The following is a 14,488-nucleotide window of genomic DNA, read 5'->3' as shown; positions in this document are numbered from 1 at the left end:
TCCCAGGTTTGTCATTTGTAAAATAAGGTGTTAGATAACATGGCCTCTTGTTCTAGATTCATGACTCCCAAATCACTTAATCTGTCTTGTCTCCAGTTTCCTCACCACTAAAAACAGGAAGATGGACTAGATGATCATTAAGGTCTTTCCCAAATTCCTTCTGATGCTTTACTCCTCCTGAACCTTTTCTTCATTCTCACTGGGACCTCCAACCCATCCACCTTTCAGTATTCTCCCAAATCATTATTCCTGTCCCCAGTTTACTTTCCCTCTTTTTCATTTTCACCTTTATGGTTAACCAGTTTAACATGAACTTATCTTTTATTCTTGGATCCCTTGCATTTCTTGTCTTATTATATTCCTGTGTGACCAAACCCCAATCCTATATTATCTACCCATTAGATTCTGCTCCTACTCATGTGCAAGTAAGTGGAAATAGGAAAAATTGCACAACTGAACTAACTGGTTCCACTACACATTTATATTATTTAATCTCAACTTGGATCTCATAGCAACAAAGCAATCTTTTGCTCCTATCCAAATAATTCTGAATACCAATCCTCATAGGCAAATCTAAACATTCGTTTCTCTCTGCAAGCTTTCCATATCACTCCTTGCCCCTAGTCTCATTTCATACTTTAGTAAGAAAACAGAGAGGTTGCTATGTAGCAGAGTGGATAGAAGGCTTGGAATGAGGAGGACCTGAGTTCAAAGCTGATCTCAGATATTTGACACTAGCTGTGTGATCCTGAGCAAGTCATTTAAATTGCCATATTGCCATCCCCCCCAAAAAAGAAAATAAAGCTGTGAGCACCATCTTACCCTTTTTCTATATAAAAAGCCCACCTTGAAATTATCTCTTATTTTCTTCTTTATTCTAGGCTCTGATAAAGAGATGAAACCTCTTCTTCCTAAGGACAACATCCTTTGCATGTATTCTTAATTCCATCTCTTCTATTCCTCCCCAGTAGAATGCTTTATAATTATTCCCTCAGAGATCTGCTCTAGTTGGCTCAAAAAGACTTGTAAGAAACCAGTGTCAAATTTGTAGATAGCACCTACCTCAGAAACTGGGCAATTATTATAAATCAGGGCTAGGTTTATTATTTTGTTGATTATCTAGACTTCAAAAACATTAATAATGTAGATTAAATTTCAAATTGTGGGCTTATATATTTTTTCCAGTAAACATTTTGTAAAGTCTTTTATATCCATTATCTCAGTTGAGTATTGCAACCTCTGCATCCTTCCTTCTCTAATGGTTAATTCTCCTTATCTGCTGGTTCCTTCCTTAATGCCTACAAACATGTCCTTTGACTCTTCCATTCTTAAAAAATCCTCACTAGCCCTGATCATTTTCTCAACCTATTATTCTATATTTATACTTCCTTTCAGAGCCATCCCCTTACCCCCCCCCCAAAAAAAGTCTATACATTTTGCCTCCACTTCTCAACTCTTGATTCTCAACATTTTGCAATATGGTGTCTATCTCATCATTCAGCTGAAATTGCTCTCCTATATTATCAATGATTTTTTTATCTTGAGTTCTGAGGACCTTTGCTTAATCTCTTTCACAGACTTTGTGCAGCATCTGATATTGCCTACCACCCTCTCCTTCTAGATACTTTTTCATGTCTGGGTTTTCATGACAATGTTCTATTTTGACTTTGCTCCTAATTTCTTGACTCCCTCATCTCAATCTCTTTTATTGACTCATCATTGATATCACATTCCTAGCTCTAGGTCTACCCTGAGATTATGCCCTGGACTCTCTTGTCTTCTTTCTCTGATTATTCATTTGGTGACTTTCTTTGTTCCCATGAGTTTAATTATCATCTCTTTAGATTTCTCCAAAATCTTTGTATCTAGCACTAATCTTTTTCCTGAGATCTAATCATACATGTCCATGTGCCCACTGGGCATTTCAAATAATTTATCCTATAGGCATCTCAAGCTCAAAATATCCAAAGGTGAATTCATTATGTTTCTTCAAAAACATATCCCCTTCTGAACTTTCCCATTTCTGTCAATGGAACCACTATCCTTCACTCACCTGTTATTGTCAAATGTCATTCTAATCTCTTCCCTATATCTATTGCAATGGTTATTTTATATGTCTGGAATGCACTAATTCTTCAATTCTGCCTCTTTGATATCTTTACTTCCTTCAAAATGTCGTCTACCTGAAGTTTAACCTGATCTCTCCCAGCTGACAATGTCATTCTCTCCATATACATACTCACATAAAAGCTTTGTATTTATGTTGTATATACTTTGTACACATTTCATATAAGAAATACAGAACTTAGCACAATGTTTGGCACTTAATAAATGCTTATGAATTGACCAACTTGCTATCTACCTTGAAAGAATGTAAGCCTCTTAGAGGCAAGGACTATAATTTTTGTCATTGTATCCCTAGCACATAATAGGCACTTAATAAATGCTTTTTTGATTGATTGATCGATTCTATCCCTAAAGCTTAGAATCCCTTACAAAAAGAGCTAGTGAAGGTGACAAAGAAGGAAGAGACAGAGAACAGAAAGAAAAGGAGGAATTTCAGTGAGAAAGGAGAGGAAGGAAAAGCCCGCGTCAAATACTTTGTTTTTGTTTGTCTTTTGTATTTGAAAAGGACCAGTCAAGTTAATAGTCAATCAAGTAAAATCAAATACTAGAGGTAAGACAAAGTAGAAAAGTATTGAGGGCCTTTGGACTTATTAAAAGGGTGTAGTAGATAGAATGCTAGATTTGAAGTCAGAGCTGGATTTAAATCCCTATCTCTAACACTTACCAGTTGTGTGGGCCATAAACAGGCTACTTCTCTTAGTCTCATTTTCCTCATATGTAAAATGGATATAAAAATGCCATAAAATTAAATGAAAAAGTGTATGTTAAAGTCTTTGATGGGGCAACTTTAGTGACCCTTGACAAATGGCAGTAAACAGAATGATAGAATGGTAATAAAACTACAAATAATTAAGAAGAGAATGGGTAATATGACAATAGATATAGTAAGTTTGGGGAAGTAAAATATGTTAGTGAAAGGAAGATTCATAGAGTTATGGGTAAAAGGGACTCCAGAGGGCATTCGATCCAACTTTCTTATTTCATAGAAGAAGAAAAAGAGGCTTAGGGAAATTATATGATTTGCCTATAGTCACACAGGATTTGAGGATTCAAGATTTCAACCCAAATGCACATACATACACATATGCAAACACACACACATACACACACACACACACACACACACACACACACACACACTATTGATTTATAAACATAAAACAAGGATGAATCAATCACCGTGTTGTATTAAAGCCCAACATGAAACAGAAAACTCCAAATTAGTATTTTACAAGAGTGGTTAATTCCCATTCATATATCTATTTAATTTAGACAAAATGTGATTGAATAAGAAATATTATTATCTAGTATTTACACAAAAGGATTTCTAATAGGCCAAGATATGGGGTGAGAAAGAATATACAAAAGTAAAGAAGAAATTTTATTTTGGCAGGAAAATAATAGAAGTAATATTACTGTGAATTTTCAATTATCTATGGGTTACCTAGACTTTTATTTGACCAGCAAGGATGTTGGAAGAAAACCCACAAAAGCAGTCTCTGTGTATTATGGAGATAATCATAGAATTATGACATGATTTAGTCAAGGGAGTTGGAGGTTGAGAGGGAATAGAAATATCTTTTTTGAAATTGAATTATCGCTGTATTACCTAAGTCGCTTAACTCCAATTGCCTCACCAAAAAAAAAGAAAAAAGAAAGGAAGAAATTGAAATGAAAGCCTCATCTTGCTTCTGTTAGTATGGATAGCTAGGAATTGATGACATGACTAAATGAAGATGAAAAGAGAGACAAAAACAGGAGGAGAGGGCAGAAATTGGAAATTGAGGGGATGCTCACCAATTGGCGAATGGCTGAATAAATTGTTGTATGTGATTATGATGGAATGCTATTGTTCCATAAGAAATGATGACCAGGATGCTCTCAGAAAAACCTGAAAAGTCCTCTCTGAGCTCATGCAAAGTGAAATGTACTATGTACACAGTAGCAACAATATTGTAAGATGATCAGCTATTATGCCAAAAACTATGGATATTGAATGTAGATCAAAGCATAATATTTTCACTTTTTGTTGCTGTTGTTTGTTTGCTTGGCTTTTTTTTCTCATTTTTTTCACTTTTAATTTGATTTTTCTTGCACAGCATGACAAATATGGAAATATGTTTAGAAGAACTGCACATGTTTAACCTACATCAGATTACTTGCTGTCTTGGGGAGGGAGTGTGGGGAGAGAGGGAGAAAAATTTGAAACACAAGGTTTTGCAAAGATGAATGCTGAAAACTATCTTTGCATGTATTTGGAAAAATAAAACAGTATAATGAAAAAATAAATAAATAAATAAGATGATCAGCTGTGAATGACTGAGCTATTCTCAGCAATACAATAATCCAAGGCAATTCTGAAGGAATTAATGATAAAAATACTATTCACATCCATAGAAAGAACTGATTGTGTCTGAATGCAGATTAAAACATATTTCTTTTTTTTACTTTATTTTTCTTGAGGGGGGAGTTATGTGTTTTTTTTTTTTGCAATATGAGTTTTTTTAAAGATTTTTTGTTTGCTTTTTGCTTTGATTTTTGTTTTGTTTTTTGGTGAGGCAATTGGAGTTAAATAACTTGCGTAGGGTTACACAGATAGTAAATGTTAAGTGTCTAAAGCCGGATTTGAACTAAAATCTTACTGACTTCAGGGCTGGTACTCTATCCACTATGCCATCTAGCTACCCCAACAACATGACTTTTATAGAAATGTTTTGCATAATTTCACATGAGGCTTCTCAAAGCAAGGGGAGGGGAGGGAGGGAGAGACTCTGGAATTTAAGTTTAAAAAACAAATATAAAAATTGTTTTACATTTAACCAGAGAAAATAAAATATTAAAAGAGAGAGTTTATATATAAATTATATATGACATATGTATAAGTGTATATATGTATATGTGTGATTATATAGACTGTATATATAAACAGATAGACTCAATGTAATCACTGTATAATATTTGACTTCCGACCTAATCTGGTTTCTTTATTTCTGTACCTATTGCTATCTTGACAAGAGTGCTAGGCTAAGAATGTAGAGAAAACTGGTTTGGGATTCTTAGTAGGTGGCCATATAGAGGTCACCCCCCTGTCTCTGAATCTCATTTTCTTTTTCTATAAGGACTTTTATACCCTACTTCAAACTGTAGTTGTGAAAATCAAAGGAGGTAATATATACAAAGTGTTGCATAAATGTTAAATCACTGTATAAAGGTTAGTCAGTGTTATTATTACTCTTAGATAAGGATAGAGGGAATACAAAAATCACATACAAACCAATTGTTTCCTGAGACACTGATCCAGAAAGTGGGGGTGGCCAAGTGGGAATGAATAGACTAGAGAAGTGGGCACTGTTAGTGAGAACTTTATTTTCATAATCCACTAACACTTAGCAAAACATTCTCCTGGGAATAGACAAAAGGTATTCTGTTATACCAATTTTACAAATGAGGAAACTGGGATTTGAGAAACTTGATACTAAAATTTCAGTCTCACTTTCTACTCCTAAGAGTTCTCCAGGGAAGAAGCAAGAGGCTGTATCACCAAGCTAAAGCTTATAAAAGGTTGAGTTTAAGATAGGATCATAGGATCAGATTTCAAACTGGAAGAGACTTTAGAAGTCATCTAGTTCAACTTTCTCCTTTTACTGATGAGGAAATTGAGACTCAAGTAGGTAATTAAAGTCATATGGATAATAAGTGGCAAAATCAGGATTCAAATATAATTCTTCCCCAAAATCCATTCCTTTTTCTACTCCTCCCCCCACATGCCCATACTGTTTACTTAATCTACTCAAAAATTACAACATCCAAAAACACAGAAGACAGAGAAACTAAACAAATTGAAAAATAATGTGCAGTGGATGTGGTACTGATTGAATTCCCAGGCAGTATCTGACAGCCAAAATCATCAAATACTTTTCCCTCTCATCCATTTATTTCAGGGTACCTATGGTGTGACATGCCACGGAAGAAGAGATCTACCATGGTACTAGGCAGAGTTAAAGATACACTATCACCAGGATGAAAAATCCTGAGTCATCCCAGCTCAGGATATTTATAGTGTAATGCAGTAAAGGGGCTAAGAAAAAAGCTTATCATAGTTGGAAAAACACTGAAATGTAACATACTTGGCCCACCACACCTTAAACTAATCAAGCTACTTTTGGAAGACACTGCTTTCTTTGACAGCTAGCTCAGAATAAGAGCTCCTATTAACAAGAGCTCACATTGTTACACAGTTACATAAATATATATATATGTGTGTGTGTGTGTGCATTCTATGTATATGTTCTATATACATATTCTATATATGTAACATGTATGTTATATAGTTATACAAATATATATGCATTCTATATTCATAGCTATATTATATAGCTATACATATATGCATTCTATATATAGCTGTATGTTTAATAGTTATGTAAATATATGTACATCCTATGTATAACTTATATAGCTATATAAATATATATGCATTCTATGTTTAGCTGTATGTTATATAGCTACATAAATATATGTATGCATTCTACATATAGCTACATATATTGATATGTAAAGTATGCAAAGATATTACAAGAAGTTCTTCCACAGAGGCAGGACAATTTTAAATATCTTCATTTTAAAAAGAAAGAAATTTGGGCTCAGAGAGGTTTAATAGTTTAATAGAGCTTAAAGGTACTTCAAGCTATTTCCAATTTCCTCATTGTACAGATGAAGAAACTAAGGCTCCAAAAAAAAAAAAAAAAAAAAGTGGATTGGGTATTGTTAATCAAATAGTAATTGTCAGAGGCAAGATTAGACCCCAGGTGTTCCTAACTTTAGATAGCATACTTTCTAATATGACACAATGACTCTTATCTTGCCCATGGCCACATAAATACTAAGTGGAGCAAGCAGTACTTCAGTCTATACACCCTCACTACAATATGTATTCTTTCTATACAATACTGACTTTCTGTAAAAATGAGAGGTTGAATTACATGACTTCTGAGATCTCTTCCACGTGATCTTACAAAGTTAGGAGACTTAACAAGGCAAAACATCAAAATCATGGCAGAAAAGCATTTTCCCAACAAAACACCACCTTTGTTTTGGCTTTCCTAGAGGCTACTTTCAGGGGAGGTGAACGTGAATTTTCTCTTGAACTACTAATTCTGCTACTGATTCTAAATGTTCAGACTTATAGTGTAGAACCATATATGATATAGCTAAATGTGAGTAGAGTAGACTTGGAGTCAGGTAAATTTTATTTTAAATCCTGCCTCTGAGATTTACTGATTGTGAAACCAAGAAGAAGTCCTAAAATCACTCAGTTTTTGATTCTTAATCAAACGAGTAATACCTGTAATATTATTAGGTAGGTGGCACAATGGAGTCATTGGGCCTGGAATCAGGAAGAACTGAATTCACATTTGGCTGCAAATACTTATTGGCTACATTACCCTGGGCAAACCACTTGACACCTGTCTGCCTTGGTTTCTTCAGCAGTAAAAATGAAGACCACCAAGGAGATTTGTGAGAACTATATGAGACAATATTTATAAAAAGCACTTAACATATTACCTGCTCCTCCTGCCACATCTATTTCACCAGGTTTTTGTTTGGCTCAAATTATCTAATATACCAAAAATAAATTTTTAACCACTATTTAAGTTATATCATTCAGAATGATATAGTCAAACACTTGGAAAATGTGAAACAAAAAATAGAAGATACAAGAAAAAGAGCAAATAAGAGATGTTATTCTTTACCTCCTCATGAACTCTGCATCCGGAAATCACTATATTGGGCCGGAAGTTATTTGCTTTAACCTTCTTCTCAAGTCTGGAATTGAGATCTGCTAATGAAGCCTCAGAGAGAATCAAGAAAGGACTGGCATCAGGGTAAGCAACCTGCACAAGAAGGATGATAAAAAAGGATTAGTTGGAGTGCATAAACAAGCTCTGCCCCAAATTTGATTATAATTATTCCAAAAGTCCACTTGTGTTTTTGTAAATATGCATTGCATATTTATTTACTTTACTCCTATAGCTCCTATAAGAGAATGAGAATAGTCAGCTAGAAGCCAATCTGCTACTAACAAGTTATGTGACTATAGGCAAGGTAGCTAACCTCTCTGAGCTGCCATTTCTTTATCTTTAAACTAAGAGTTGTATTAATTGGCAATTCTTAACCTATTTTTCTTGGACCCTTACAGCAGTCTGATGAATCCTATAGATTGATCAGAATAATGTTTTCTAAATAATTTAAGGAAATGCTCACTTTCAATTAGGGATTAGTGAAAATAAAAACAATTATTTTCTCATCCAAGTTCATAAACCCTCTGAAATCTGTGCACAACTACCAAATCTTTTAGATTAAGCTATGTTTAAGGTCCCCTCCAGCTTCATTATTCTTAAGATTTATCAGAGCAGAATATTAATAACTTTCAAATTGCCTGGCATTCTTTCCACCAATCAAAACATTACTCAGATGATTCATTGGTCATTAATAAGAGCATGCTATTTCCCCAGTTCAATTTTATGTATTACAATCCTTATTTGTTGTCAGTCTAATTTCTTTGAAGGTCAACCTGATTTTTTTTCAGCTTCTGAGTCAACAACTATTTAAAACACATGTTGTAATTCAACACAACTGCAACCACATGATTAGAATTTTGTAATCAAAGTGATATTGTAGTATGAAAGGAAAGGAAGACAGCTGAAGAACAAATAAGATAATATTTGTAGAGCTCTTAGAACAATATCTGGTACGCAGTAAATGCCATTTAATGCTTGCTTCCCATTTTCTTTTCCTCCAACCTTTCACCCCTGGATGAAACAACTAAAGAACAAAAGTATTCACAGATCAAATATTACCAGTTGCTTTGTCTTCAGATCATATCATTACCACAATCCTAACAGGAATAAGAAGACAGAAGCTTAAGGAAGATAAAATTTCAGGCATTCAAAATACAAAAGAGCAATCAGTGCTAATATGACCCCCCAAAAATGTCTTTAACTTATTTCCTGTGCTACTAGAAGCAATTTGGTTACTCTGGCAAAATTCTGTGATGAATATATTACCAGTTTAATGACCAATGGAAATTATCCATCATTCATCTCTGTAACTTAGAAGAAAATAATTTACAAATTTATATATCAAAGGAAAATCATTCTCATCTAACCTTATCGGTAGTCCTGAAAGCATCCTGTATTTGTTTGGAATTTCTTGGCCGCATGTGAGGCTCAAACTGTACCAGCCGATAGGGCTGAGTCTTCAAAAAATTGGTAATCCATTGGGCTGCCTCATCACCACAATCTCTTCCTTCAATCCCAAGGCCATGAACTCTGCAGGAGGCAATAGAAGGGAAGAGTTAGAATTTAGAACTCAGAACACATACTTTTAAAAATGTAGATGTGACATATTGAACAAAGATGTATTCTTTATTATTACTATCATTTACTTTCTCTGCCTCCAAAATAGTAACTTTGTAATCCAAAGCAAGGCCAAGTGGAGATTCAGTGTCTGAGAAGTTTTGTCTTCTAGAAGTTAGAGATTTAATTGTTGAATTAAGTTGAATTACATTAAAGAAATAGAGAGATTCCCTCCTGGGAATTAGCTACACCAAACATGCAGGCATATGGGCCACATGTAGCCCACAGCCTGAACCAGATTAGAATATAATTGGAAAAAAAATAACAAAATAAACAAACATACAATAAAACCCAGATAATGTTAATCTGTAGTTCTCTAAATCAATATCTGACTCAAAGGATTCCTTATGTGTGGTTTATTGCCACATACACATGCCCCTTTCTATTTGAATTTGACACCACGTGTATAAAATTGCAAATCCAGATCAAAATAAAAATGTCACTCAAGGCATTTGAGATACAAATTTTTTTTTTAACGAATAATATGCACCCTCAAGGAGTTAGCCTCTGCACGGGGAGAGAGGAATGTGAAATGTATAAATACAGGGTTTTGTTATCCTCTTTTCTCAGGGCTCAACTCCTTTGTTTGTGAACAGCCCTCTCTGACTATTACTATTAAGTTGTTTTCAGTCAGTGATTTCTTTTGGGTTTTTTTTTTACAGAGATTTTGGAATGGTTTCCAATTCCTTCTCTAGCTCATTTTACAAATAAGGAAACTGAGGCAAAAGTGGTTCATTGATTCCAGGTTTGATACTGTATTCACTGTGCCACCTAGCTATCCCATAGCCTTCCCCAATCCACCCAATTAAAAATATTCTGTCTTCCCTCAATTTTCCCTAGGGCCCTTTATCTAGATTAGTCTTCTTTCCATATCACACTCTACATTGCATCATCATATACCATGACAGAACATCTTTCTCTTAGAGGATTCTAAGAAGAAACAGAAGGAAACCAACCAATTTCTCATAGCACTTTAGTCACACTTTGGATGTGCCAAATGGTTAGGCGGTCAATTAACAAGGATTTATTCAAATCCCTGGCACAGTGCTTGGGACTTGGGAATCAAAACTAAAAAAACAAAACAATCCCAGCTCTCAAAGAGCTTGCATAATAAAAAGTGCTCTCTTTCTCCTTCTATGCCCTAAACACAAACACACACACACACACACACACACACACACACACACACACACACACTCATTCACACTTAGTGTATTCACTAGAAAAACTTTTGTCTATTTCAAAAAATAAAACATCCCACCAAAAAAACTAGAACAGTTAAGTGACACAGTGCATAGAATCCTGGAATCAGGAAGACTCATCTTCCTGAATTCAAATCCAGCCTGAGACACTTAGTTGTATGACTCTGGGCAAGTCATTTAACTTTGCCTCAGTTTTCTCATCTGTAAAATGAGCTAGAAAAAGGAATGACAAACCACTCCCAGGATCTCTGTCAAGAAAATCTAAATGGGGGTCATAAAAATTCAGATACAACTAAAAAAATGACCCAACAATGGTATCACAAAATAAACAATCATCAATACTGTAAATATTCCAAAGAAGGAACTATAAGCCATTCCTAAGAAAAGTTCCCAGAGTGTTTGTGATAATCACAGTGTCACTGGAATCATTTCATAGTCTTCTAAGGGAACTAATTTAAAAGATACTCATCTGAAGGTACAAGATCCAGTGGGTTCAATCTAATATCCAATTACTTTATGGTCATGCTTTCTACAATCCACCCCATTCCTTTCCCCTAGATTCTACCATGGCAATCTTTAAAAACCAGCTATCACTATCTTATGCAATGAAATATCAACTTATTAATGAGTACTAATGAGCAATTTCATTTTGGGGAGAAAGAAGATTTGAGAGAATGGGGAAGAAATCAAAGTAGTTTGAGTAAAGAGATGATTAAGCCATGTAGAAATGATAGCTGGTAATTGCCTTAGCTGGATTTACACTTATCTTAAGTAAATGGGGGAAGGGGAAGATAAGAATTTCTAGTTTTTCCACTTGCCAACAGTTTCCACAGTAACCATTCTATAGGCACTTGCTATTTTTATACCCTCATACTGAGCAAAGTTTGATATACAAAAATGGTTCTTCTTATGCCATCCCAAGAATAGAATGAATCAAAAATAGATTCAATCAGGGAATCATAGAATCTCAGAATTAAAGAGGGAACTTCAGAGACCATCTAGTAGAATCCATTCCAGAACAGGACTACAACATCCCTGATAAATGGTCAGCTGATTTTTTTCTTAAATATTCATCATTTGGGGGGAATCACTACCTCTAATCATTAGGAAGTTTTTCAACAAATCGAATTTCCCCAAACATAAGGAATATATGCCACTAAGTTTGCAAATAAGGCAAAGAGCACAAAAAATATTGGGTCTATTTCAACTGTAACACAGATAATAGACACAGATTCTATCCCCTCAATTATGACCATTATCTCTACTATCTTCTGCCCTAGCCTGGTGAGTTGTTGAAGATCAATACGCTACTGACAAATAAAAATTAAAATCAACAACATGATATATGTAAAATATAACATAAAAATATTTAACAATAGTGATGATAATCATAATAATAATAGCAGCTAACCTTTATATAGTGTTTTTACTATTGATCATCAGGGGAAGCCATGGTTAGAAAGAAGTTTGTTTTTAAAAAATTTGAAAGGTTTAATGGACTGCAAACTCAATATGAGTCAGCAATATTATGTGGCAGCCACCCAATAAAGCTAATGCAATCTTGGGCTGTGTTAAGAAAGACATAATGTCAATAATAAGGAGGCTATATATTGTCTTTGTACTCAGCTCTAGATAGACCACATAAGCTGGAATAGAGTAAACCAGGATGGCAAAGAATCTGAATTTGTGTCCTCTCAGGATCATGAATTTGGGGAACTAGGTATGTGTAAGCTAGAGAAGAGATACTCACAGGGAACATAATCAATGTATTCATGTATGTGGAGGACTGTCATGTAGAAGAGGGCTTACACTTGTTTTGTTTAGTCCTAGAAGGCAATATACAGACCCATGGGTAAAAGTTGCAAAGAGGAAATATAGGGGGAAAAAATTCTAAATCAATTAGGGTTGCTCCATAATAGAATAAGGAAATGGCAGAACATTCCAGTACCTTTGCCAAGAAAACCCCAAAATGGAGTCATGAAGAGTTGGACATAACTAAACAACAATATAATACAATAAATGGCATTGAGAGGTGGTGGACACCTCTTCACTAGAGATCTTCAAGGAGAGGTTGGCTGATCATTTGTCAGGAATTTTATAATAGGGATTCCCTTTGGGGTATTATTTGGGACAGATGGCCACTAAAGTTATTTCCAACATTCAAATTCAATGATTTTATGATCCTCACAATAAACTTATGAGGTTTATACTATTTTACAAATGAAGGAACTGAGACTGAGAAAGATTAAATGACTTAGGTTCACAATGTTAATATGTATCTGAAGCAGGATGAAAAACCAAGTTTTCCTGCCTCCAAGCTAAGTATTCTATCAGTTGTGCCCAAGATCCTACCCAGCATAGTTTCTTCCACCACCACTACCAAAAGATAAAAAACAGTATGACCGAAAAAATCAAATTGTAATATGAGACTGAGGCCTCTACTTCTTTTTTGGTAGTAAAAACATGATTGTGGAGCAAAAATAACTAGAAAGCAATAATTCCTTTGGAATTCTTAAGGAGGGATACAAAGAATAATGCAGCAAAGCCAGAAGTGACTCTGATCTCATGAGAATACCCAGAAGTTTTATGAATTAACTAGAAATCTTTAGGAAATTATCTTTAGGCTCTAGTTACAAATAGTTTACAAGAGAATGATTTTACCCATTGAAAGCAAACTCAACCTTTGTCCAAAGCAGGTGTGTGCTGACAGAGATTCTTAGTCTTAACACTTGCCTGTTTATAAATGTTTAACCTTTTCAGGCCAAAGCATTTACATGAGACCATGTAGAACCAGGAAAATTTCCTGTTCAAAGGGATTATTGGAGGTTTAATTTCATTAAAACAACTCCAAAGAAACTTCTGTGACTAAATTAAGATTTTTTTTGGGGGGGGAGGGAGAAGGGGAGTAATAGTATTTCAACAAGCTAGTAACCTCTGCTTTCCAAATCTTTAGACTATAGAAATTGTTTTGTGGCATGTGGTATTTATATATATATATATATATTTACCTGGCAATCATTTTGTGTTTCTTCTCCATACAATAGATGTTCCAACTTCAGTGAGGTTTCTTTCCTAAAGTTTCTAATTTATTAAACACACACAAAATAAATTCCCCAAAGAAAGAATATTAAAATTACCTCCCACCTCACCTGCACTTCCTCACTACATTTGCAGTGGGTGCTTTGATGGGCAGAATCAAGTCCTGGGTGTAGGCTGCACTGAGAGTCAGGGAGTCATTTTCACAGGTTAGAGAAATTAATACCAGGCGGGGTTCCTGTCGAGCAGTGACCATGTTTCCTTCTTCATTGATGATAAGCCAAAACCTGCCATTATCAGAGCACAGCAAGAGGAAGAACAGTGTGACAATGAGAGCACAACAGCACAGAGTGCTAGAGCTATATTTCATCAGAGAGGAAGAGGAGAAAGGGAAGAACAAGGGGGAGGAAAAGAGAATATAGTGCCATACAAGCAATGCTGAATTTATCCTTTAGGTTTCAAGGTCCAATAACTACTTAATAAATGGATATATAGCTATAAAGCCCTAAGGTTATGGTAATTCAAAAATAGTATTGAGATAGCATATTAATAGTAGGGGAGAATGCTGCTTTTTGGAAGTTAGAAAGACTTACTAGCTATGTGATCTGGGCATGTCACTTAACCCCAATTGCTTCACCAAAAAAAAAAAAAAATTAAAAATAAAAGCTTGTGTTCATGTCCTGTTTGGGGCATATACTAGATGTA

At 34.8% G+C, this 14,488-nt stretch overlaps 1 protein-coding gene across 1 annotated transcript in view; it reads right to left on the bottom strand.

Annotated features, from left to right (window-relative positions):
* The window catches only part of LOC127559502 (mitochondrial amidoxime-reducing component 1-like), a 42,736-nt gene that overhangs the window by 16,861 nt on the left and 11,387 nt on the right, over positions 1 to 14,488 (bottom strand). The window contains exons 2-4 of the mRNA XM_051993337.1: positions 13,897 to 14,070; positions 9,296 to 9,458; positions 7,881 to 8,021 (exon numbers count right to left, since the gene is read on the bottom strand). Of these exons, the coding sequence (XP_051849297.1) occupies positions 7,881 to 8,021; positions 9,296 to 9,458; positions 13,897 to 14,070 (478 nt within the window). The remainder of the gene's footprint in view (positions 1 to 7,880; positions 8,022 to 9,295; positions 9,459 to 13,896; positions 14,071 to 14,488) is intronic.

The sequence above is a fragment of the Antechinus flavipes genome, chromosome 4 (genome assembly GCF_016432865.1).
Source record: "Antechinus flavipes isolate AdamAnt ecotype Samford, QLD, Australia chromosome 4, AdamAnt_v2, whole genome shotgun sequence".
NCBI lineage: Eukaryota > Metazoa > Chordata > Mammalia > Dasyuromorphia > Dasyuridae > Antechinus > Antechinus flavipes.
Note: the sequence above shows the minus strand (reverse complement) of the source record. Positions and strands in the feature narration are given on the sequence as shown.